This window comes from Piliocolobus tephrosceles, chromosome 8 (genome assembly GCF_002776525.5).
Source record: "Piliocolobus tephrosceles isolate RC106 chromosome 8, ASM277652v3, whole genome shotgun sequence".
In the NCBI taxonomy this organism is placed as follows: domain Eukaryota; kingdom Metazoa; phylum Chordata; class Mammalia; order Primates; family Cercopithecidae; genus Piliocolobus; species Piliocolobus tephrosceles.
In genome coordinates, this window is record NC_045441.1 from 68,384,865 (window position 1) to 68,411,986 (window position 27,122).

The window sequence follows — 27,122 nt, forward strand, 5'->3', positions numbered from 1 at the left end:
TCAAGAGCAGGAGAAATGATGATTAACAGAAAATACAGGTTAATGAAAATCAGTTTTCCTTGTTGACTTAAGAATCTTTTGTTTTTGCAGGCACGGTGTCCCTGAGTAGTTTCTTGTCAGAGGAAACATCACCATGCTCCAATACTTTCTGTTTTTGAAAAGTATGAAGATGTAACTTGGTTTATTACATCTCCGAAAGAGACAAGGTAACACCAAAGTGCCGGTGTCTGCGACCTTATGTGAAAATCTTGAAGTGAAAATCGCTCTTTTTTCAAGGGCGCCAGTAACACTTACAGATACTTACAGAGGTACTAGAATCTCATGTTTTTGGATCTGGTTCAGAAGGTTAAGAGATGTGCATTCAAATGCTTTACAACATAAGATGACCCCAAATCATACTCATTATTTCTATATCTCTGTATTTGTAAAATAAAAATAATTACACACACACACACAGATTTCTATACAAGCATTAAAAACGGGCAAAAATAAACAGAATATGTTTTCTACTTTTTAACTCACCTATAGAAATGTAATAGTAGATATGCTCAATATAAGAAACTTTAAAAAATAAGACTTTTTAAAAAATAAGTCTTTTTTTTTTTAAAAAAAAGACTTTTCAAGATGAAGAAATTGAAAACAAGGGAAATTATTTGCTTGATTTTATTTATTAGCCCCAAATATTGGATTAGAATTTCCTATTTCTCGCACAAACTACTGATGCATTTACATAAAGAGTTCAAATTTCATGTCAGTTTCCCGTTGTTTTCATTTGTTCTGCCTTGTGCGAAAATTGAACTGTCTCACTTCCCCTGGTTTGTCTTTTTCTAGAAGCCAGGTGAATGGGAATGCTGATGCATGTACCATTAGAGGGAGGCCTAAAGGCACTGAAAACAATTGACTTCATAAATATATTTCAATTAGTAGGCATTCAAATAAGTGAGCAGCAAATTATGGAAATGTTTTGTCAGTTATGGTCTCACAAATACCTAAAACTGTTGGCTTAGCATTTCATATAACATGGAGAAAACTTTAATTGCCAACATGAGAGAAAGTGAAACACTGATTAAGGCCCATCTCTTACTGTCAAAGGAGAATAAGAAAGAAAAAAGATTGATTAAAAGTAATTTTAATGGTTAATATAGTCTACAAAGGAGCGCTGAAAACCACAGTACTTTAGTTTTTTCATGCATTATTGTAAGCTACTGCCATCTAGTGATCAAACTAAAAATTACCATTTTGTTGTCAATTTAGGATTCAACTGGCTAACAATTCATGGAAATTCATAATCGAGTGTATCAAATATAGTACTATGAAATATGAAATATGTAAGAAAATGCATATCTTCAAAGTTTTTGGTAATAGTTTGGTAAGTAATAACTTAAACATCAACTAAATTTCATAGAATTGAGTGCATTTAAATAATTCAGTCATCTCATTAATTTGTTAACTAAAAATTAGCAAGTTATTTTTAAAAAGTTAATATGCGCCTTTAAATTTAGATTTAACTTGTGTTATGTATCTACTAACTTGTATCAAGATGGGAAGGAAACCAGCTGGAAGACTAATTTCAGCCTCCACATCTTACACTTTATGTTCTAAAGTGTCTAACTTGCCTCTCTATTTAATTATTATATTAATATAAGCAATTACACACTTACAAAGATTTGAAAACGAGACAGAAAAACCCTTTTGTACCATATAGAATCTTAGCTCCCTTGACACCAGGAATGAGGAACTTAAACAGGCACAACCATGCAAAAGGAGTGTTTAATACTGCTGTATCAGAAACATCACTGCACTGGCCAAGTAAGCACCTGCTTTCCGTTTGAACTCTAATCTGTAAGATGCTTTTCCCACCAGATGGGAGCAGATGGCTTCTCAAAAACTGGCCAAAGACAACAGGCAGGCATAAAACAGGCAGCAGTGTGCGCAGTTCCAGCTAGGAAGACACAGGGAATGAGAGAGAGGGAAAGAGACAGCTCCAGCCAGTTGTAGGGAAAAGGAACAAGCAAGTGCCCTCTCCCAGAATGAACAAGAAAGCAGACAGACACACTGGGGCACACTAGAGGAAAATAGGGTCTCCTTGAAGTCTGTATGTCAGTTATACACTAAGGGAATTTAAAAAACAAAGACCCAAACTTTTTCATGGTAACTAATAAGGGTCCTGGAACAAGTAGCAGATACTCCACCATAAATATAAAAGGAGGAGCAGTTGAACTTAGGAGAGGACAGAAGGTTGAACCAGGCTAGAAACAGCAGTCTCTTAGACACAGTGAGATCTAGAACTAGACATTGATATTGTCTGACATTAAATAACATTTAAAGTTTTATAATAAATAAAGCAGTATATTATCTTTTCCTGCCCATTTTTCTCTATTTTAATCTGTCTCCAGATAGAGATAGATAAGATAGATAGATAAGTTAGTTGGATATACTAAAAAGTTGACTCATTTTTAATTACATGAAATTTTCATTTTGAATGTGGATTTAGTCATTCTCGACAAGTAATTTTTTATTTCAGAAACAGCCAAATAAAAAAATACATCTCTCCTCCCTCTCACACTATCGTCTCCCTTGCCCTTCCTCTTCTCTCCTCCTTCTTACTTGTCTCATTTCTTCCTCCATGATTTCCCTTTCTTCTCTTCCCTCTCCTCCCCTCCTTCCCCTTTTCTTTCCCCTTTCTCTCTCTCTTTTCTCTTTGTCCCTCCCATTTCTGTTCATCCTTTCTCCCTCTCCACCACTTCCTCCCTCACTTTTGGGTGATGGACTTTGTTTCAGTAAAGATTCTGGTGCCTGAAAGGGAAATATAAGGACTCATGCTATTTTATCAAGATTTATTTCTGTTTACTTGTGCAAAACATAACTTAACGCATGTTTATGATTTGAGAGTGTAAGAAAATGCGTCTTTTTTCTACCTATTAATTAGAATTGCTAATCTGTGCTTGTTCTGTACTGTTGTATTTATTTCCCATTGTTGCTGTAACAAATTACTATGATTTAGTGGCTTAAAACAATACAAATTTATCATCTTATAGTTTTGGAGGTCAGAAGTCTGAAGTGAGTTATGGGGTTAATTTAGATAGATCACTGGACTAAAATGTGGAATAACAATTTAGTCATGGGGCTAAAATCAAGCTATTGCAGGGCTATAGTCCTTTCTAGAGGCTCTAGGAATGAATCTATTCCTTGCTTTTTCTGGTTTCTAGAGGTTGCCCATATTCCTTTGCTAGGGACTCTCTTCCATCTTCTTATTTTAATTTTATTTTTTAATTGATTGATAATTATAGATATTCATGGGGTACATACAATGTATAGTGATCGTATTAGGGTAACTAGCATAACATCATCTCAAATATTCATCATTTCTTTGTGTTGGGAATATTCAATATTCTCCTTCTAGCAATGTGCAAACTATATAATATGTAATTGTTTCCTCTGTTCTCAAAGCTAGCAATCGCTGGTTAGTCTTTCCCATGCTGCATCCCTCTGACTCTGTCTGGCTTTCTGTTTTACTTATAAGGACCCTGGTGATTACATTATTTTGGTAATAGGTCCACCCAGTAATCCCAGATAATCTCCCTAGCTTAAGATCTGCTGATGAGCAACCGTAACTCCATCTCCGACCTTAACTCTCCTTTGCTTTGTAACATATCACACTTGCAGGTTCTGAGGATTAGGACATGAACACCTTGGGCCATTATTCTGCCTACTGTATCTGCTGAACAACAACTGGAAACAATAATACAGGTAAAACCGTTTTAATGTCAAGCGACTATCACTGACATAGGGGGTGTGATTCTAATGGGAAGATTCTTTTGGGATCTTAAATCTGTTGATAGCTTTTTGTTGCTTGTGTTTGTTACCTCCTTTCCAGAATCTGAGAGAACTAATTTGAAATGAGAGTAGGAATATTTGAATTTCAAAATGAAAACATAGTTCATATCAAGAAAATGTCAAATTTCTATCCCAACTTGGGAGGGAGCTATAGCTATCCATTGAGCTAGCAAGACTTTAACTTGTGTGAGTTTTGGGGGTAAAAATATCCCAACCTGCACAGCCTGTCCTCCCAGGGACCGATCCAACTGAACAGTCAGGAATGCAGATGTTGTCAGTTCATCTCGTGTGGCATTGGCTCCTTGCCTAGAGGAATGAAAGTGAAATAAATTAGCTTGCCTTTAAATTTTAAGATCGTCGCATGTAGGCATTGCAAGCAGAGACAAGTTATTATGAAAGATCAAGAAGAAGCGAACTGTTTTAACATGATATGAGCTGTTAAGCTATTGTTTTTGTCAAGGTATCTAACATTGAATTGCCCTGTGTCATCCAGAACTGTATATGGTAGGCATTTTTATCTCCATTTTAAAGAAATTGAGCTTTTGTTCCTTACATAACTTAGCTAAGTAATCAGGTTCACCTGATTTTAAGTTGGAGCTGCCTATTTTTTAGAAAACACCTCTACAGTGAAAAATAATCCATCTGAAGTGAAAATACGAGCCAAACTTATTACATTGAATGTTAGGGGCATTTTGTCTTTCTTTCTTTTTTTTTCTTTGAGATGGAATCTCACACTGTCACCTGGGCTGGAGTACAATGGTGCAGTCTTGGCCCACTGCAACCTCTGCCTCCCGGGTTCAAGCAATTCTCCTGCCTCAGCCTCCGGAGTAGCTGGGATTACAGGCACCCGCCACCACACCTGGCTAAATTTTTGTATTCTTAGTAGAGATGGGGTTTCACTGTGTTGGCCAGGCTGGTCTTGAACTCTTGACCTCATGATCTGCCCGCCTCAGCCTCCCAAAGTGCTGGAATTACAGGCGTGAGCCACCACGCCCAGCCAGCATTTTGTCTTTCTATGAATATTTGGTGAGCATAAACCAAATGTCTGTAACCCAGAAAAATCAAGAAAATAATAATGAGAAGTTGACAATGGAGAGGCCCCATTTTGTCATCTTAGCAATTCCATAAGGAATTGTTTATTATTATTATTATTATTTGAGACAGAGTCTCACTCCATCACCCAGGGTGGAGTACAGTGGCATGAACTCGACTCACTGCAACCTCTGCCTCCCAGGTTCAAGCGATTCTCTTGCCTCAGCCTCCTGAGTAGCTGGGATTACAGGTGCTTTTTTGTATTTTTAATAGAGACAGGGTTTCACCACGTTGGTCAGGCTGGTCTCAAAATCCTGACCTCAGGTGATCCACCCGCCTCCGCCTCCCAAAGTGCTAGGATTAAAGGGGTGAGGCACCATGACCTGCCCACCATAAGGAATTAGTAATAAGGCTGTACAAGATGCTAAGCTTCCAGCACTCAGATACGGGTCAGTCCATCAATATGGCCAGTTCATTTGTAGCCTCTCTTTCTAGGGTAGCTTGTGGCTGTTAACTCTGTGTCACCTTAACCTGTAAAGCAACTTGTGGGAGATCTGTTTGATGAGCTTGTAGAGAAGACAATAAAAGAAAACAAAACAAAGCTCCAAACGTGGTAAAAGCACTCATTGAGCATTATTTATTTTTAGCCAGCTTTCACATTTCTATCTGACTAGTGGTTAGCTTAGCAGTAGGAATGCTAAACTTGCATTTAGACTTTGAAAGTTAACTATTAGATTGGTACAAAAGTAGTTGCTGTGTTTGCTATTAAAAGTAATGGCAAAAGCCACAATTACTTTTTTTTTTTTTTTTGGAGACGGAGTTTCGCTCTTGTTGCCCAGGCTGGAGTGCAATGGTGCGATCTTGGCTCACTACAACCTCTGCCTCCTGGGTTCAAGTGATTCTCCCGCCTCAGCCTCCCGAGTAGCTGGGATTACAGGCATATACCATATGCCCGGCTAATTTTGTATTTTTAGTAGAGACAGGGTTTCCTCCATGTTTGTCAAGCTCCATATTTGTCAGGCTGGTCTCAAACTCCTGACCTCAGGTGATGCACCTGCCTCGGCCTCCCAAGGTTCTGGGATTACAGGCGTGAGCCACTGCGCCCAGCCTACCCGCAATTACTTTTGCAGCAATGCTAATATATCTTTTCTTGTAAAACTTTGACAGTAAACTGTTCCATACTCGGAACAGATTAACAGAACCTGCCATGTTGGGCAACACACATGCGCATACACACACACCCCCCAACACACTGGGAAGAGGGTGCATATCTTATCACATAATTTTCCATTGGACCAGCATAGGCAAATGGTTGATGTAAACATTTTCTACAGAGAGGTGCAAAAAAAACCATACATACAAATGTTGATAAGAAAATAAAAAATGCTTTCCCTAATAAAGGAACTACTAAACACAAAGTGTTTTAATGTCAATAGCCTACATTTCCCAAGAGCCTATAATGCTAGCCAACACCTGTGTGTGTACTAGAAGCACAAGGTGAGGAGTTACACAGAGCTGCATGAGGATGGGCCACCACAGGGTCTGTATCATGCATTGTTTCTTTGTCACATCTGTGGTTTCCTGAATTCTCGCTTCCAGCTTTTGTTAAAAATGGCTGCTTTCCATTTTGCTTTTATTCTGAAGGGGAGAAATCCAACCACTGAACAGACAATATTACCCAACTTTTGTCTTCATTTTGCTCCTTTTTTTTTTGGAATATTTCAACTAGCAAACCTGAAAAACATCACTAAGTTTCTGCCTCATGACACTCTGAACAAATACTTCTCTACTCATCTTAAACCTCTCTTCCAGATCCCAAGTACCATACTGCCATCCACACAGATTCAAGTATTCCACTACAATCAAGAAATAACACAGTCGCTCTGTTTCTAATTTTAAAATCTTATGCTGAACCAAAAAAGCAATCTACTTTGACGTATTTTTTCTTTATAAACCTGTGGTGGTTGTTGCTCATTAAAGATGAGTGCTGTGTAAAAATGGGATTTACTACTTCAAGAGATTCATCATTGTCATCTGTTCAATTTTAATTACCTGATACTTCAGAGAAAAGATCATTGCTGAAATTATTTCTGTCCTGTCATTTCAGCATACAAGTGGTTTCATAACTGATTTAATTCTAGTTCCTCACCTTTAACTCTGCCTCTTGGACTTAAACCTATTTATATCCCTGCATTGAAATTATCACATAAACTGGAAAGTTGTTTAATTTGAAAGCCAGTCTTCGATGGAACTGCTTATTTTTTGAAATCCTCTTCACTATCTTTATGGAAGCTTTTGAAGTTCCACAAACCATACAACACTAACAGACTTACATACTTCACATCCATGATTTCAAATGGTGAAGACTCACAAAAGGACTCTGAAGTATCTAATTTACATTCTTGATATCCCCCAAATATATACATTCTTATGATGGAAATGTTGAACATTTCAAATTGGAAAGAAGCAAACTAAATGACCATCCTTCCAGCCCCATTCCAAAGATAGTAACTATTACCAATGTGGTGCCTTCTCTTTCTCTTCTTTTTCCTTTTGCATTTTTGTACAGTGTGGGCCAAACTTGTCTTCCTCGTAAGATTTTTAATCTCAGGAAATAAAATGCTACCCATTTATGCTCAGACCAGAAACCCAGGGGTCATTCTTGTCTTTGTCTTCTCCATTCCCCATTAACAGTTTTTCTGGTGCCAATACCTTAACACCTTGCAAATTTGTCTCATTCTTTCCTTCCCTGTTGTCACTACACTAAATTCAGGCCATATCATTCAGCTGGATTATTGCAACACATTCCCAGTTGTCTTCCTGCTGCTAGCCTTCCTCTACCAATCCATTCTGCAGATGTCAATCAGAATAATTTATCTAAAATGAAAACCAGGCCAGGCGCGGTGGCTCACACCTGTAATCCCAGCACTTTGGGAGGCTGGGCAGGTGGACCACTTGAGGTCAGGAGTTCAAGACCAGCCTGACCAACATGGTGAAATGCTATCTCTTCTAAAAATACAAAAAATTAGCCGGGCATCGTGGTGTGCACCTCTAATCCCAGTTACTCAGGAGGCTGAGGCAGGAGAATAGCTTGAACCTGGGAGGTGGAGGTTGCAGTGAGCCAAGACTGGAGCCACTGCACTCCAGCCTGGGTGACAGAATGAGACTGTCTAAAATAAAATAAAATGAAATAAAATGAAAATCAATCATGTAACACCCCATACAAACTCTTTCAGTGACTCCCAATGTCTTAAAAATAAAGTTTGTCCTCTTCAGCATGGTTTATGAGGCCATTTACAATTTGGCTCCTTCTAATTTCCCTTGTTTTATCTTTTGCACCCTAAATGTTCTCCACCCATACTCTATGACGAGTAGATTAGAGCACACTATTTTCCTGCATTGCTTGGAACAACTTCACTATTTGCCTGCCTGTCTAGCTTCCACTTCAATGCCACTTTTTCTAGGAGCCTGTCTTAGTTCATTTTCTGTTGCTTATAACAGAATACCTGAAACAGGGTAATTTATAAGGAAAAGGAACTTATTTTTACAGTTATGGAGAGTGAGAAATCCAAAGTCAAGAGATCACATCTGGTGAGGGTTTTCTTGCTGGCAAAGACTCTACAGACTCCTGAGGCAGTGCAGGTCATCACACAGTGAGGGTTTGAGTATGCCAGCTCAGGCTTCTTTCTCTTCTTATAAAGCCACTGGTCCCATTCTCATGATAACCCATTCATCCACTAATGGACTCATCCTTTCATGGGCGCTATCACCTCTTAAAGGCCCCATCTCCCAATATTTCCACACTGAAGATTAAGTTTCAACATGAGTTCTAGAGGGTACAAATATTTAACCAATAGCCTAGGAGTATGGTGGAGGGTCTGTATATAATTATCCAAAGATCACTCAGCTTGATCTTACATAAAATCCTCTATATTGCACTAAAAATACCTGTTAATCATCTGTTTCTCATTACATATAAGCTCCTGAAGGCACAGATTGTATTTTTCTTTCCACCGCTGTATCTCCAGATATTAGTACAATGCTTAGCACATAAAGTGCTTTCAAATGATACAAGAAATAGCTACGATTTAAAACTTAAATTTAGCATTTAAAATTTGTAACATGATTTATTCTATTTTAGTATGTCCACACAGGCATTTATATGGGTTGCAAATTGTTAATTCCTCAAAACATTCTTTTGCATTACTTGCTTAGTCTTTTTTTGTTTAATCTAAATTCACAATCAATTATGTTGTTCATATTCAAAAGAGAATTAACAGGAAGACCATGAAATAAAATGCAAAAGACAAGTTAACTAGGAATAATTAATTTATTCCAATAAATGCCATGATTTTGTTGCACAAACACTTTTCTGAATTAAACTTTTAGAAAACGAAATTGCAAAATAAGGACATAACTACCTGATATAGATATACTCAAGCCTTAAAGAGACCAATCGATTAAGATTTAAAACATTGCCTTACAACAGCTGTGACTTTGAGTTACATTACTTCATCTGTCTAATCTCTCCTGCTCCATTCTTTTTGGAAAGAAATATATAAAAAAAAAAAAACAAGGAAACATCTGGCACTTTGCCAGCGAAAACATGCTGCACACAGAATGGTTGCTATTAAGACAACATGTTAACCGCAGAGCTAAATAGCTAAATGCATTCGTCTAGGACAGCATATGGAGTGACTGTGGCATCAGAGATGGTCCTGGGTGCGGTGGTTCACACCGATGTGGTGGTGTAGATTAGAATCTTAGGAGTCCCCTCAGCTGAGATTTTGATTTATTTGGTGTGGGTGAGAGCATTTGGATTTATGAGAAATTGTTCAGGTTACTCCAATATGCAGTCAGTGTTCTAAACCACTGCCTGAGGCAGTGTCTGTCAATCATTGAAGTGCATGTTAATTACTTGAGCTCCTTGCTAAAATGCAGGTTCTGCCTTAGTGGGTCAAAGGTGGGGCCTGAGAGTCTACAAATCTAAGAAGTTCCCAGGTGATATTGATGCCTCCCAGTTCCCAGACCACTCTTTTGGTGTCATCCTATCTCCTGAACTTGAATGGGCTCAAGGCACTGGGCACTGTAGATGACCAGACTATGGGGATGAGTGTGACTCTGTCTTTGTGTGTGAGGTTCACCAAAAAGAAATGTCACCATATCAGCAGAGTACTGAATGCATGTATATTCTATACACTTATTACAGGGTGTTATAACTATGTAGGCAAAGGTAGGATCCTGCCCTGCCTTTGCACCTTACACCCACATTTCTCTGCTTGAAGATCTTTTTTAAGAATTATTTTCTTTTTTCCAGCCTTCTTAGCAATATTCTATTTTTACCTGATTTCACTTAATAAAAAGTAAGAGAATTTCACATTATATAATTTGTTGCAGAATCCCTATCGCTTGATGTATCCTGGCATGGTGTATGCACATAAATTACTTGATTGGACATTTGGTCATTTCTTCCTTGAGCAGGGCATTGGTATTTACTGAAAGTATATTTAGACTTCAATTAACTCAAATCATCATGCAAAACCATGTAAGATGAAAACACAGGGGCTGGGTATGGTGGCTCACGCCTGTAATCCCAGCACTTTGGGAGGCCGAGGCAGGCGGATCACGAGGCCAGGAGATCGAGACCATCCCGGCTAACATGGTGAAACCCCGTCTCCACTAAAAATACAAAAAATGTATCTGGGCGTGGTGGTGGGCACCTGTAGTCCCAGCTACTCGGGAGGCTGAGGCAGGAGAATGGCGTGAACCTGGGAGGCGGAGCTTGCAGTGAGCCAAGATTGGGCCACTGCACTCCAGCCTGGGTGACAGAGTGAGACTTTGCCTCAAAAAAAAAAAAAAAAAAAAACCAAAACCGCAATTGCATATTTTTTCCATTATTGTAAATTTAATGGACACAAAGAATAAGAATTGCATCAAGTTGAGGTATCATTGGAATCACAAATTGTATCTCCTACTGGTTTTGCTTTGCAGTTCCAATTAGGATGGACCTCTGTGAATTTTAACAATAAGAAGCCATGGTACCTGACACTTGCTGTTACAGTGTTAACCTGCATACAAGATGAGATATTCAACTACATATCCACTAGCAGAACATCACTGGTTTAGGATATCAAAACTTTTTTCCTAGACTAGATAGCATGATTTTTATGTAACTCCTGCTGCCTGTGGATGGCAGCTGCAAAGCAAAGTCAAAATCATATAAAAAGAAAATACTATATGCATGCTATATAAATTTCACTGGGGTGATTATAGGATTATTCTACCCCATAATGCATAGAATTTAATACTTTGGAGCAAAATCTGGCTCCTGTGGAACCCGAGATCTTTGCCTGATATAAACTCACCACGTGTAGATAATTTGTCCTCTGGGATAGGTGTAGAGTATGATGTAGCAGTCACCACCATAGAATTCACCATATGAGTTTGGGTCAACTTGGATCCTACCATTGTTTTCTACACGCCAAATCTGGAAGGAATGGAATACATACACCAAATTACAATTTTCTTCATCTAATAATACTTCTCATAAGCTTTAAAGAATTTTTGGTTCAAATCTATTATTAAACAACTTTTAAATTATTTTTTAACTAGTTTACAAATCAAGCAAAGGAAAGAAATTGTTATCAATTTGCCAATTTATTGACATTTTAAGTACTTTTATGTTTCTTTTGCTTCCTCTACAGTATTAAGCTCAGTTCCGAGCCTGGTGATTAATAAATACCTATTGTTGCATCTACTAGTGGAAATAACATGACACTCCAGTGGAATAAAAAACTGCAAGATTCAGCTCAGAAATATGTATTTTAATTTTTTCTTCAATTATGAAATAACATACGTATTTTTTTCCCTGTGCTTTAAGATAGGAGATTATTATTTTCCCAGGCAAGACTTGGTAGACTGTGACCAAATACTAAAGATGCTACAACACACTGAATGTTTGAGTCCCTCCAAGATTTATATTGAAATCCTAACCTCCAATGTGACGGTATTAGGAGGTGGGACCTTTGGGAGGTACTTAGGTCATCAGGCCGGAGCCGTCATGAGTGAAATTAGCGCCCTTATAATCAGAAAGCTTTCTAGCTCCTTTTCCACCATGTGAGGATGCAGCAAAAAGTCTACCAGGAAGTGGATCCTCCACCAAACACTGAGCCCATCAAAACCTTCAGCGTAGACTCCCCAGCCTCCAGAATGGTGAGAAATAAATGTTTCTGCTTAAACTCTCAATCTACGGTATTTTTGTTATAGTAGCCTGAACAGACTAAGACCATGCCGATAACATGACTTCTGTTTTTAAAAGGTGCCATCCAGGTGTAAGACTGAAATATGATGATGGGATAAAAATAGGCAGAACCACTTTCATTCTACCTCCTCATCTTTAGCACAGATTAAAGACCCTCCAAGTTGGAGAGATGAGAACTGTAGATGAAACAGGAGAGTAACAAATGAAGGAGAGGCTGCCAGGCACTGTGTGTGTACATGTAAGCACACATACACACACACACACACACACACACACACACATGCACACTTGCCTAAGTTTTCCAGGGGGAAGGGCAGACTCTTTGCTTTGAAATCTGAAGATGAGCAAGTGGACAGGAGCAGTGCAATGCTTCTAGAGAGAGGCCACCCCACGCTATCCTAGAGAGTGGAAGCCTTATATCCTAGAGACAGCACAAGATTCTAGAGAGAGCTCTCCAGATTTCAGCAGCCCTAGGATGGCACAGGAGAAGGCTGCAGCCAGGACACAGCTGGTGCTGGAGACCAAGTTTGCCAGGAGGACTGAGCTCCAGCAGGAATGTCTAAGTGGGAGACATACGCAGACCCAGAAGTCAATACTCCTCCGACAGCAGCCATGAGGGACATTTGTGAACACAGGGGCTGGGTATGGCGCTCCCCACTCCCCAACACCCATGCCACTTAGATTCATGCTTCATGTCTTTGAGAAGAGGAAAAATTATTTCACTAATTTCTTGACTGTATACTTTGGTCCAACCATTGTGGTAAGCCCTAGGAATATAGAGATGAAATATTTAATTCCTGTCCTCAAGGAATTGATGAGAGGTCTAGGAGAAATCTGGCAGTAAATGAACAATTCTGTGGTAGCTATATGATAAATTCTGTGAAAAATATCCTAGAGGTTGAACACAGAGAAAGACCACTTCAGCACTGAGGGAAGCCTTGTCAGAAAAGGTATGGCTTGTGATTTAACTGAGTTGCCAATGAGGTGTAGGAATGTTAGCTAGATGGCAGAGGGGAAGTCAGTCCTCAAGGCAGTGGATAGGTGAAGCCAAGAGGAGGGAAAGGGTCAAGGGTCCAGCTGAAGATGGATGTTCTCAGGAAGGCTGAGGAGAGCCATTAAATATGTATAAATAATTTAGATATATATTTATAAATATATATGTATATAAACACAGATATGTGTATGTATACACATTTATATGTGTGTGTGTGTGTGTGTGTATACACATTTCTCCCTCTGTCACCCAGGCTGGAGTGCAGTGGTGTGATCTTGGCTCACTGCAGCCTCCACCTCCCAGGCTCAAGCGATTCTCGTGCCTCAGTCTTCCAAGTAGCTGGGACTACGGGTGAGCTCTACCACAACTGGCTAATTTTTGTATTTTTAGTAGAGGTGGGGTTTCACCATGTTGGCCAGGCTGATCTCGAACTCTTGACCTTAAGGGATCTCCCCTGCCCTCTCCCAACATACACTGGCATTCATGGGCTTGACGAAAACAAAAACAGGTAAATACCTCCACTTTGCCAGAACCATCATCCACCATATTGTGCTGGGCTGCCATCTGTGGAGAACTATGTAATTTTGAGGCATCAAAGGGAATTTGTTTTATTTGAGCCACTTTCTCTGTGACATATACTTTCCCAAAGCCATCACTCTGATCTTTATCTCTCCAGTCCTTAAAAAACTGTTTGAAGATTGGTGTTTCACCTCCTTCTGGAAGAACTTGAATCTGAAATTTAAAATAATAATAATAAAAAACAGGAAAATAAGAAATTGAGGGAAAATGTGACTCTGGCAGTGGAGACAGAAATAAGGAAATGAAAAATTATCCTGGTTTGGCTGTCAAGCTCATATAATCCAAAACTGCTTTTTCTCACGACTAAAGTAATTCCCACTGAATTTTAATATTTGAGAGAAGAATCAAGTTCTTTAATATGTTATCCCTGCAGTAAAATAAGTTTGTCTTTCTACATAAGGTTCACAAGAGATCTGTGAGTTGGGAGAAATTATCTCATTGTGTTCCTTGTGTAAGGACATAAAAATGAGGAGAGTAGATGAGGCTGAGAGATTCGGAAAGGAATGGAGTAATTAGCCAGGGTCTAAATTGATTTTGATGAAGACAAATATCATCTGGGTTTCAGGCCAAGTCTGCACAACTTGCTCTAAGGAATAATATACTCATAAGTGCTCTTAGCTAAACTGTGGTTTACTATCTTGAATTAAAGGCAGTGGAGGAAGTGAATGGGCAGCTCTATAGAAAGTCTGATGAGCAGTTTCTAAAAAATTCTAACCCCCACACAGATAAAGAAGAGGGACATGTGACACCAGATTGCAGCAGACAGGCAGGTGGAGAATCACTTCACATGCAGATGTTACTTTGACCCAAACTTCTTCATGAGTTTCATGGAGATGTTATGAGCTCCTATGTTTTCTATTTTTTTCTAGCCAGTTCATTTTCACACATACTTGGGTATTCTTGGAATAATTCATTTGCTGTAGAAATTCTTCAGCTGTCTTCATTGCAGCCTTCCTCTCCTGGGGATTAGCATCTTTACCTAAAATACAAGGTAAATTAAACAGAAAGAACTCCAGAGAAGGAAGACATTCTGTGATTAAGAAATACTTGTGTACCATAATAAACATAATTATAACTGAAGTTAAATGCAACAGTGAAAGCTGGGTGTGGTGGTTCACACCTGTAATCCCGGCACTTTGGGGGGCTGAGGCGGGTGGATCACGAGGTCAAGAGTTTGAGACCAGCCTGGCTAACATGGTGAAACCCCGTCTCTACAAAAAATACAAAAATAATAGCCGGGCATGGTGGCCGGTGCCTGTAGCCCCAGCCACTCGGGAGACTGAGGCAGGAGAATGGCGTGAACCTGGGAAGCAGAGCTTGCAGTGAGCTGATATTGCACTACTGCACTCCAGTCTGGGTGACAGAGGAAGACTCTGTCTTAAGAAAAAAAAATAGCAAAAATTTCCTGCTATATTAAGTATATTTAACAATATGCGAAAAATTTTATTTGTAAAACAATTCTTTTTATATTGCCCAAATGCTTTTTTTTTTTAACTCCATAATCCCTGGTACATGATGTTGGTAGAAGGAAAATGGCTGCATTTTATGTGAGACATTTATAGATCAAGTCTTAATTAAAAGGTGGGATTTTTTTTTAAAAATCAAAAAAATATATTTTATGTAGCCTTTTAGAGGAAATATATATACATCGGAAATACAGCATCGCCAATGGAAGTTTTCACCTTTCCATACGAAAATTTGTTTTGCAGCCCCGTGGTCCAAAATAAAGCATTCTTCGGAAAGCAGCATTGCCATCGAGAAGGGGTTTTCTTCTGCCACCACAGTCACTCTCATGGAGCCACTTGCATCTGAAACCTAATATAAAAACCACGACCTCCATGTTTTCATTTGGGGATGATAAGGATGTTCTATAATTAGATTATGGTAATGGTTGTACAACTCGGTAAATGTAATAAAATAAAAAGCATTGAATTGTACCCTTTAAATGCATGAATTTTATGGTGTATAAATTATATCTCAATAAAACTGTTTCAAAGAAAATGAAAAGAATCCAAAAGACTAATTACAGTCCAATTTTTTTAAAAAGTCCTTTGGGGTAAACTTAACAAATAAAAAGTTAAGTTTTGACACTGTGCCTAAAGCATCAGAAAAGAATAGTGATAATAATAATGGCTAGACAGATGCTCTTATGTACTAAGAACCATGTAATTAACTTTACATGATTATTTCTTGTACGTTTTAGAGCAATCTTTTCAAATAGGTAATAATCTTAAAATCATTACATACACACAAGGAGATGAAGTTTAAACATTCATTTAGTCAACATTTACTATCTACTATATACCGGTCACTTTGCTAATTAAGCTATTGATATAGTTTATGCATAAAGATTTTTTTCAACATAGGTCCTGCAAAGTAAGTACACTTTGTACAAATTATCAAAGTAAATTTCTGTCACATTTGGAAATGACTACAGACTATTAAAACAAATTTTTAAGTGGTCTTATCAAATCGAAAGTGATATTCATGTGCAAGTTAGGATTTACTGGTTTTCAATGGCCAGCTTGTATGCTACAGTTTAGTCACCAATTATGAGATTCCAGAACCCTCCCTTGATCAGTGGTGGAGTTTTGCAGGACCAGGGTGGAGTTTGAATTCCGTAGTTTTAGAAAATGCCCCAGGTGATTTTGCTTGCCAGCCTTGTTAAGAAACCGGAATTATTTTCAAAGGAACTTTATACTTTATATCCATGTAATACAGCATAGCTCCACTAGAGGAAGCTATGACTCAGGATGAATATTTTCCCCTTTAAAAACACTTCTTTAGTTCATAATGCTGTCCAAGAGGGAGAACAGTTTTGGTTGATGATGTGAAATAAAATATATCTGTCAGGCTGTTGAAAATGAGTTTTAGAAATAGTAATTTTTAAAAGCAGTCACAAAATATTTAGGTAACACTTTCTGTATGGCTCATATTAAAATTACCAGTATTTAGCAGAAATGGTAACCATATTTCCTTTTGCATCTAGGAAGAAAAAAATCCACTTATTCATTATGAAAAGGAAGTTACACTGAACAAGTTATTAATTTGGTCTTCACATAAAATCACAGAGTTTCGGAGCCAAAAACCCCTTAAAAAGCAGCAAATATAGTTTCTTTCTGATACAGATGAGAAAACTACTAAATTCTGCATGGAGATTTATGATTTGCTCCAAAGAAAGTTGCAAGGGGAGGGAACACTTGAAGAATACCACTGTAGCAATCCCCTTAACTGGAGTGCCTTGCAGTTTTTGTTACCCTCAACAGAAAAAACAAACAAAAAAATAAAAAAAACTACAGAGTTGGAAGGAACCTACTTTCTTTTTTGTGTGTGGATAAGAATGCTAAGACCCAGAGTGGTCATGTCCTGTGCAAAGTCATGCTGCTAATCATGTGCCATACAGCTGATGTGGAAGTAGGTATGTTAATGCCCAGAACAGAGCTGTTTTTACACTGGTTCCCTCCAGCTGTTTCATTTGGTAGCTCAGCCCTCCTGTAACAAAGAACTCCTTCATTATGGCTAAAGACAATGTTTTAAATAGGGTGAAGGCTTTACATTCTTATCAAGAATTTATAAGAAAAAGCTGATAAAATATTTTTACTCCATAAAGGAAATATTGTATTGAGCACTACATATCAAACGATTGTTGCAAACTAGTACAGCAACAGTGTATAATTTTATGTGAGTCACAGCAATAAGTTCACATATTTGTTGTTTTTCATAAAAATAACAAAAAGTATTAAAACTTAATTTAAAAAAATATACAAGAGCAAATAACTGATTCTATCTACACACTGCTCTTGGAGAGCAATGAGGAGAGTTCTCAATTGCAGCAAAGGGAATCCCTCCCAATACAGGCCTCGCTAGCTACATCCAGTCCTGTAGAAACAATAAATTTGGTTACAGTGAACTCACCATGTATAGTTTAGCCATTTTCCTGTTACTTATGTCTGCTATAATGTCATCATCATCACTTTCATCTGGAAGCTCCGGCTTTTCTCCTAAGACCTGGAAAAAAGTGAACAGTGGATGCAAAGATAAAGACCTCCCATTAAAGGATGCAGAGTTACAAAAATACATTTATAAAGATATGGATTGTAAAATATTTGCAATTAAAATGACCAGGTTCAAACACTTGATCAATTCATACACAGTAGTCCTTTTCACATGGGTCAAATCAATCAATTACATTAAGTAAACTGAGTTTGCTCGTGATATGAATTTCCAAGAAAGGAAAATTCCTAATTTGAAAGCCTAGGTGTCCATATTACTGAAAGCTAGAAGGAATTAATTAAAATTTGAGCTCTATGTTCAGCTCTGCGGCAGAATTTATTCTATGACCTCTGCTTCTAGAAATAATCGCTAAGGTTTATGAGTTTATTATAATAAAGATTTGAATCAAAATTACTATTTGGAGGTAAAATACTATTATAATTATTGACATATAGGATGAAGTGCAAGCTCTTGATCACCCAAATCACGCTTTGTTTTCTGCTGTATCCTTGGCACTTGGAACAGTTCTTGGGACATAGTATATGCTCAGTAAGTATTTGTCAAATTAATGAATAAATGTATTTATCTATTCTGTGCATATGTGATGCAATCCAAAAGTACAAAAAAGTGTTTGGTAGAAAATACATTTGAATCTGCTTTGAATTTCTTTATATATTAAAATAAAAAATATGTCTATGAGTAATTAATTTATTAAATTAATTAACACAAACAGCATAGAATGTCAAGGACAGGAATCAAATGTAAACTTATTCTAAATAATTTAATTTTTATAATATAGATATAAATTCAAGTTTAGAAAATGCAAAGGTGTTCATTTAGATACAACAAATACTTAGTACACAATGAGTTCCTTGTATAATGTGTTTTATATTCACTATTCCTTACAATATATTGCATAAAAATGTGTACTGCAAAATACCAGAAAACAATAAAAATATACTTTAATCCTTGCATGAGTATAAGTACACTCTCAAATTTAGAGATGCATCAGAGAACTTATGTCCTCTGAGAACATACCTATCTTTTTATTTGTACTATGACCAATAAAATATTTTAGATACTGTACATGCTAAATGATTGTAACACAGTTTTTCTTTTTTTGCTAAAAATAGAACCAAGCAAAAAAAAAAAAAAAAAAAAAAAACCAAAAAAACTTATGACCAAAAGCTTTTTTTAAAAAACACTTTTGCTATAAGTATAGCTTGTAGGAGCCATCAAATATCTCCTCACATATACTTTTCTAATTCTACTCCAACTAAGACCGTAGTTTGGAATAAACAGTTTGTGTTAAGGGCACATCTAATACTAGGAAACCTCCCAGCGGAAGGACCCAGTCTGGGATTTGAGGCACACTCTAACTTTTAATTTTCAGACCACAATTCCCATATTAGCCAAGCATCTTAATTAGCTTCTCAAAGGACTGCAGCATAGTTGAGAACTGAACCCAAAGGATTTAACAAAAACAGGCTTAACTCCGGGGTAGAAAGATGCCGTGTATTTGTCAGGTATCATCTCTAAAGATCACTTTAAAATTGAGTTCAACTAAGCATTTATCAAATATTTGAGGTCACTGAGGTATATAAATGAGTTTCTAACCACGTTGTCCAACACTTAAGGACTTTACATCTGGCGTAGAAAGAGCAAAATAACTAAATGTGTTCACTTTATCAACTAGGCCATACATTTTGATCTTTGACATAAACTGTGAATACAGCTTGGAGTATCATGCCTGAATGTAAAACATTTTCATTTTGGGTTGCCCACGTGATTGGCATTTAGCTCATGTCATCCTTTGCATGTGAAATAACATATATTTTGACAATTTAATGGGGTACAAACACAGAGAAGCCCCATTTGAGGGTGTTACATAAAAATTTCATCAATTGTTCTAGCCAAGATTTATCTTGCAAGTTTGGAGCTCCTCCTTCTTTCAGTTATTTTCTGTAAGTTTCTGTTTAAAAGTATTGCCATCATCTAAATACTCCAAACTGAGCTTATTTTCTACAAAATTAGCCACTCTCAATTCTCGATTTGTGTAATGTATCTCTATTCTCTCCTCTTTATATGGACTTACAATTATGTGGTCAGTTTTAAATACTTCCTCTCCTGCACTTTGGATCTCCTACCCACTCCTACCCACTTATTATTTTTAATAATGGTTAGTCACTGATTCCAGTCTATTCCTTGATTCAGACCCTAGTGAAGGCCCTCATCCCTCTTGTTGTGGGTAATAGCTCTGCCAATTCCACTTCCTTCAGTGTCACCTCATCTTTTCATCCTAAAAGTTATCCCGGACACTGGCTGCAAGGCCCCTTACTTCACATTACTCCTATGTTGTAGAAATATGACTCTAGATCAAGGAAATCCTGTCATTTGCAACAACATGGACGAACCTATTGTATATTATGCTAAGTGAAATAAGCCAGATACAGAAAGATAAACAATGCATGGTCTCATTAATAAGTGGAATCCAAAATAGTCCAATTCATAGAAATAGAGTGGTAGAATGGTGATTACCAGGGGCTGAAAAACAGAGGAAATGGAGAAATGTTGATGAAAGAATTCAAACTTCCAGATATAAGATAAATAAGTTCTGGAGAAAAAATATAGTATGATGGTTATACTTATTAGTAATGTAGTTTATACTTGAAATTTGCTAAAAGAGAAGATGTTAAAATATTTTCACCACACACACAACATAAGGTGACAGATGTTAATTATCTTGATTGTGGTAATCATTTCACAACTTATACATATATCAAAATACCATTTTGATAGATGTATGCACATCATATATATATATATGCATCTATCAAAATATCACATTTTAATAGATGTATATGTACAAACTTTGTCAATTATCCCTTTATAAAGCTGGAAAACATTTAAATTTTCTTTTTAAATTTTTAAAAACTAAAAAATAAAAACAATTTATATTTTACATCTGCTGCAGTGGTTCCTGATTTTCAATGTACTCAAGCAACACCTGTGTGACTTTGTAACTACAGATTCTCAACTGCCATCCATTGAGTCAATAAACAGGGCTATGGTGAGGCCCAGGAATCTGCAATCTAGATTATTCTGAATTGGGTGCTCCCACTGACCCAAAACTTCTGTCTGAATCCCAAGTCCCCTTCAGATGCTGAATGTGATCTGTCCTGTATTATTTCTCAGCATTCTCTACCTTGTACCCACCTCTAATTAAGCTGACATACTCGGCGTTCCCTGTGGAAGCCATGCCCATTCTTTCCCCCTAGCTAGCTAGGAAATTAATAATCACCCAGCCTTAGAGTTTCTAGGTTCTCATGACCTGTCTCAAGACCACCCTTGGTGTTTGTTTCTTTCTTTCCCTACTATGATCCAAGGTAAACTTTTCTTTTTAAAACTTAAGCAGGCCTATGTGGAAATTTGTATTTTTAGATAAAAGGACCAGGCAGCTAAGAAACAATTGCTATACTCTTTTACTCTCTTAATCCTTAGTTTTTCACAGTATGTACATCTGTTTTTACTTATTCATTTATTTTTTACCTTTTAGTCAACTCTATCTACTGTGGATAAAAAATTCCAACATTTACACTGGCTTGTTCTCAAGATGTGGTTTCCCTTCTTTATAAAAAAAGTCAAGATGTTTGGCCACTTTAGAATAAATATCTGTAATGCATCATAAGAAAACAATAATGATGTATAACCTGGAAGAAAGACAATATGTAACTCAAAGCTACATATCACTGTGGATGAAAATGTGCCAAGTTGGTGCCAAGTCCTAAAGGCATTTAACATTGAGGGCCTTATGTGCTCCCAGCAGAACTCTGGGAGACAGGCAGGACCTGTATCATGATTACTTTAACTTCATAGATTCAGAAAATGAGACCGAAGGAAGTTAGGAGTTTTGCCTTAGATCCATGTCTCATAAATATTAAAGCAAATATGTAAACCCCAGGCATTCTAACCTCTACTTCAAAGTTCTTTATATAGAAAATGAGGCATTTCATTCTTCTAACTTTAATCATTTTAGGGTAGATGGCTCTGGTTTTATTTTCACTAAAAATAGAATCAGCTCACAGGTTCCAAGAACGGACATTTTAATTACTCAGTAAATTCTGTATCTTACTTCCTTTCCTTAACTGAGAAACAATCAGTAGAGTGCAACATATGGAGCACAGAAATAAATTGTAAGAGTGAAGCTAACCCTTGTTGTTACGGTATATTTACTTGCTGCAAGGCATTTTATGCCTTAGATAAGACAAATATTTGAAAACAGGGAAGATCCACAGAGATATAAAATGACTGGTGATTCTGAGGAAAGCTGCAGACTTATTTAGCCAGCTCCACCCAGCCTAGATATAAGATTCCAATATTTACTCTGCTGCTCTCTCTCAGTGATGGCCTCAAAAATACCTTTATCCCTTTATTCACAAATAAAATAGAGGGTGATTTCATATATTAAAGAATAGATAAAGGTATTTTAGAGGAGGGAAAGCATGTGAGGTATTTTAGAGGTAGGAAAGCATATTTGGATAAAAAGACAAAGTGAATTGGGCATCTGCAAGAGGTTTAGCTATAGTGCAGTACTGTCCTGTAGAAATTTCTGCAATATGAAATATTCCATATCTGTGCTGTCCAACAGTTATCACTAGCGATTTGTAGCTAATGAGTACCTGAAATGAGGCTAGTGTGACCGAGTAACTGAATTTTACATTTTATTTAATCTTAAGGAATTCAAATGTAAACTTAAATAGTCACTCATGTCTAGAGGATGCCAGATGGAGACTGCAGCCCTAGAGGCCTCAGGGAAATGCCGTGGCAGTGGGGAACTTATCATGAGGCAGGACTGAGCTTCAGCGTTCCTGTAATATCAGGGTACTAGAGGATAGATGTTGAAGGGTGAAACTCATACGAAACTTACCCCAAAAGTTACTATAATATGGAAAGTTACCTTACAAGTTACTATAACATAGAAAGCAAAATCACAAGCAATTAAAAGCCATAAACCAGAATGCCAACTTATTAAACAAGAGCAGTTGTTTTCACTGGCTGCATATTAGAACCATCTGGGCTGATATAAAAAAGAATGCCAATGTCTGAATCCAATCTCTAGAAATTCGGATTTATTTATTCTGATTGGAGCCCATGCATTGTATATTTGAAAAGCCTTCTGGGCCTGGTTTGGTGATGTGATTCAAGTGCTCAGTGGCATCAGCTTTGCTGGACTGGTTTATCCACCTCAACCATTGGGATAGGTCTGCCAAACCTTTCTGAGGTTCACATAAGCTTGCTAGAACACATCTCCCCTGGACACATTATTAGGGCCTGGTGGTCTGGGAGCTGCTGTGAGGCAAATCTCAGGTATTAAGATTTTAGGTCATTTGACTTTTCTGGACATCACCAACCCTTTTTCCCAAGGCTTCACACCCACTTTGGACATTTCTGTCTGATCAGTGCTTGGAGGAACGCTTCCAAAACTTGCCTTTGGGGTTCCTAATTTCTCTGCATTCCTCCACTGTCTTTTTGACACCTCCCTTCATTTGGCAGGATCAGGCAGACTGAGCTGGGTGGAGCCGCTACTAAGAGTCTCTGTAATCTTGTTTCCACATTTAAAGTGGCATAATAATACGGTTCAATTATTATGTGATTACTACTATGACTAGCATATGGTGAAAATTCAACAAATGGTAGATCCTGTAAAACAAATGGTAGATCCTTTCCTCACCTTTATATATGCAGAGTCAAATCTTTCCCTGGTCAAACCGTTACTCTTTCTATATTATACAACCCTGCATATTACTGGACTAATCCTTTGCATAATGATTTTACCACTGGACTTCTTTCTACACACCTCCTCATCGACTTACACTTTATTATTTGTCCATGTACTGGTCTAATGATTTTGTAAAGTAATCTATATGTCTTGGTAATGTACCTTTGTTAAAATCTTATATCTTAGAATTAAACTACCCATTGAATATAGATCTGTATGTCCCTCTCCAGGCAAAACCTAGAGAAAAGTCTTTTATGCAATCAGCAAAAGAGTAGGTGACAATGCTGAGAAGAAGGAATATGATATAGTAATCTCTTCCTTTCATTGAAGTTTCTCCACAATTGTGGTGTCTATGATATCATAAGTCCTTGATTATAAAACAAATTCTCTGATCCTCCTGTGTTTCCATCGTATTTTCCCATATAGTCTTGTACCTATGACCTTATTTTGGTGAGGCAAGATATATGTGTTATGTAAGGTTTATTTCTTGAGTGTCTATAATATTCTGGCTTTGTGGGAAACAGCTGAGTCTACAATGGTTAACAGGTTAGCTTTGATCCCTGCTTCAGGTGAACTGACTTTCAGTGCAGTGTTTGAGCTGTTTGGAGTTGGTGTAACAGAATATCACAGACTAGGTAATCTATAAAGAAAATAAATTTATTTCTCACATTATGAAGTCCAATATCAAGGTACCAAAATCCGGTGAGGCCTTCTTGCTACCTTCATCTCATGGTGTAAGGAAGAAAGGCAAGAGAACGTGGGGAACAAGAGAGCAAGAAGGGGCCAAGCTCGCTTTTATATAATAAACCCATTCTGGAGAAATAACCCACTTCTGCAATAATAATGTCAAACTATTCATGAGGGCTCTAGTCATCTCTTATCAGGTCTCATTTCCCAAAACTGCTGGGTCCACAAAGACCATTCTCCCCCTCTCACGGCTGGGGCTTCACTACAGTGTCTCTGGTAAAATTATTAGTCTCAGTAACTTCTTGCTTATTTTCACTGACTTTGGAAAAGATTACGCTCTGGTAATCTAAGTTGGACAAAAAACTACGTTGGATAAGAGGAGAAATGGAGAAGAAAATAGGGCACCCCTATAGTGAGAACATCAGCTAAACCTCCAGGAGTATTTTTTCACTGCCCATATCGCCATATACATATACATATACACACATTTATGTGAACTTGTTTAATTTTATCTCATCCTTTGAGGAGAAGGTACATAAACCTGATTTATATATGACTTTTAATTCAGTTTGGCTAAATTTTGTTTCAAAGGCAAGGGAGTTGAGAAAACTTTTTTATCTACATAATCCAGAAAATTTCCAAGTATGAAATTTTAACTGAGCAAACTCAAAAATGGCTTTTCAGGTACTCTGAGGCACTTAAAAATATCTGCATTCCTTCTATGCTGTACATTAAGAAAAGATATATTCTTTCCAAAAAAAATGTGTACCCCAATTACCCTGAACCTAATGCCTCTGTAGTTTGGATGAAGGGGTGAATGCTAATGGTAAGAGATATAAAACAAAGGGGTAAGCCAGTTGAATTAGTCAGTTTTCGCACTGCTATAAAGAAATACCTGATACTGGGTAATTAATGAGGAAAAAAGGTTTAATTGACTCACCATTCCGCATGACTGGGAATGCCTCAGGAAACTTACAATCATGGTGGAAGGTGAAGGGGAAGCAAGGCACATCTTACATGGTAGCAGGAGAGAGAGAGGGAGCACACAGGAAAAAACTACCACCTTTAAAACCATCAGATCTCATGAGAACTCCCTCAGCATCAAGAGAACAATATGGTGGAAACTGCCACCATGATCTAATCACCTCCCACCAGGTCCCTCCCTTGATGTGTGGGGATTACAATTACAGATGAGATTTGGGTGGGGACATAGAGCTAAACCATATCACCAGTCCACTGAGTACAAACACTGTGCTATTAAAACTAGTAATATATGGAATATATAAAATGAGGCACAATTATCAAAAATTTCTGCCAAAGTTTTTGAAGTTGTAAAATAACTTCGCAGCAGTTGGGATTTCCCTTGCTCTGTATGTTTAAGATCATGTTGTCTGTAAGAAAGACTGCTTGGGTGTGATCCACAGATTTCTTTTCTTTTTTTTTTTGGAGACAGAGTCTTGCTCTGTCACCCAGGCTGGAGTGCAGTGGTGTGATCTCCACTTACTGCAAGCTCTGCCTCCTGGGTTCATGCCATTCTCTTGCCTCAGCCTCCCAAGTAGCTGGGACTACAGGCGCCTGCCACCGCGCCTGGCTAATTTTTGTATTTTTAGCAGAGACAGGGTTTCAACGTGTTAGCCAGGGTGGTCTCGATCTCCCGACCCCGTGATCCGCCCGTCTCGATCTCCCAAAGTGCTGGGATTATAGGCGTGAACCACCGCGCCCAGCCAATCCACAGATTTCTTATTCTTATTTCTACTTGAGCAAGTTACATAGCCTATCTATGACTCCGTTTCCTCATCTGTAAAATAAGGATGTAGTAGATGCTTTGCCCATATCACCTTGATCTAACTTAGAGGTCATTTGTAGATAGTGTCTTAAACCTCTAAGTCTTCTGTTCTCTACATGGTGGCATCTTCTGGCCATGGAGCTGTCTATAGTGTCTTAAAGCTCAAAGTCTTTTGCTTTCTATCTGGTGGCATTATCTAGCCATGGAGCTGTACTGTGTCCAAATACAAGGCAGACTGAAGGTTTTGGGGCATTAAGAACCAAGGAGCAATGCTCAGGCAATGAGAGATGGGAGTTACTGGCTAGACCCAGCAACCACTCAGCCTTCTGAGGGCTAACGCCTGAGGGTCTCTTTGAGACTCAGCCCCAGTTGCTCACTGCAGTAAGACATCTGTTAACAAAATGTTGTCTCACTTTACTCCTACTTGGTGCTTTCAGGATCATCTTTCAAATAACAACCTGCCCCCAAGTCCTTGTCTCAGAGTCATCTGTTGGAGGACCACAACATAGACAGGAAATAAAAAATGTTTCCATTTCATAGTAAGTGTTGTAAGAATTAAATCCTGTAAAGCCCACAGAAGACTGCCTCTTCTGGGGTTAGCACTGAACGTTTGTCAGGGTAGTAGTTGTTAGCTCTTTTGCAGCAATTAAAATCCATTTCCTAGATTATTTAATTCCTGTGTTAATAATAAGAAGCACTTGTATGTTATCAAGAAAATGTAACAAAAAGATTAAGGAAGGAACAGAAAGTTCAGCCTACCATCTACATTTACCCTTATAGAACACAAGATGAGAGAAGTCATGCCCTCCCCTAACAATAGTGTTCCATAACAGTGAATATTACAACGCAATCGTAGAGCATTTGCTCCTTGATTCAAAACTGTTTTTAATCAGCATATTTGTCTTTTCTACATGCACTCTATCAGACATTGTTGAGATGTATTTTCGATAGCAGATTGCTTTTTAGTTTATTCATTGCAATAGAGCATTAATATTTAATTTCTCTGTGATACATGGTTTATGACTTCACTACCAACATATTTCTATGAAGTTTTTTTTGTTTACATACATATACTAATATATTTTAGCAGCATGTTAGTACCTTTTTCATGATTAGTACATTATGGGATATCTGACACTGAGAATTTCCTATTGGTTTCCACTGAGCAGAATAC

The 27,122-nt window shown here is 37.7% G+C and overlaps 1 protein-coding gene and 1 long non-coding RNA gene across 3 annotated transcripts in view; one reads left to right on the forward strand and one right to left on the reverse strand.

Annotated features, from left to right (window-relative positions):
- The window catches only part of SCIN (scinderin), an 84,746-nt gene that overhangs the window by 13,390 nt on the left and 44,234 nt on the right, over window positions 1-27,122 (reverse strand). The window contains exons 5-10 of the mRNA XM_023225679.2: window positions 17,619-17,711; window positions 15,386-15,518; window positions 14,594-14,682; window positions 13,641-13,856; window positions 11,235-11,356; window positions 4,053-4,143 (exon numbers count right to left, since the gene is read on the reverse strand). Coding sequence (XP_023081447.1) covers window positions 4,053-4,143; window positions 11,235-11,356; window positions 13,641-13,856; window positions 14,594-14,682; window positions 15,386-15,518; window positions 17,619-17,711 — 744 coding nt within the window. The remainder of the gene's footprint in view (window positions 1-4,052; window positions 4,144-11,234; window positions 11,357-13,640; window positions 13,857-14,593; window positions 14,683-15,385; window positions 15,519-17,618; window positions 17,712-27,122) is intronic.
- LOC111551646 lies at window positions 90-15,581 on the forward strand. 2 transcript variants are annotated; one of them, XR_002734419.1, is made up of 4 exons: window positions 90-206; window positions 1,255-1,369; window positions 3,667-3,750; window positions 15,413-15,581. It is a non-coding gene; the product is annotated as an uncharacterized LOC111551646 (long non-coding RNA). The 2 variants fall into 2 exon arrangements; XR_002734420.1 differs by having other exon boundaries at window positions 203-308.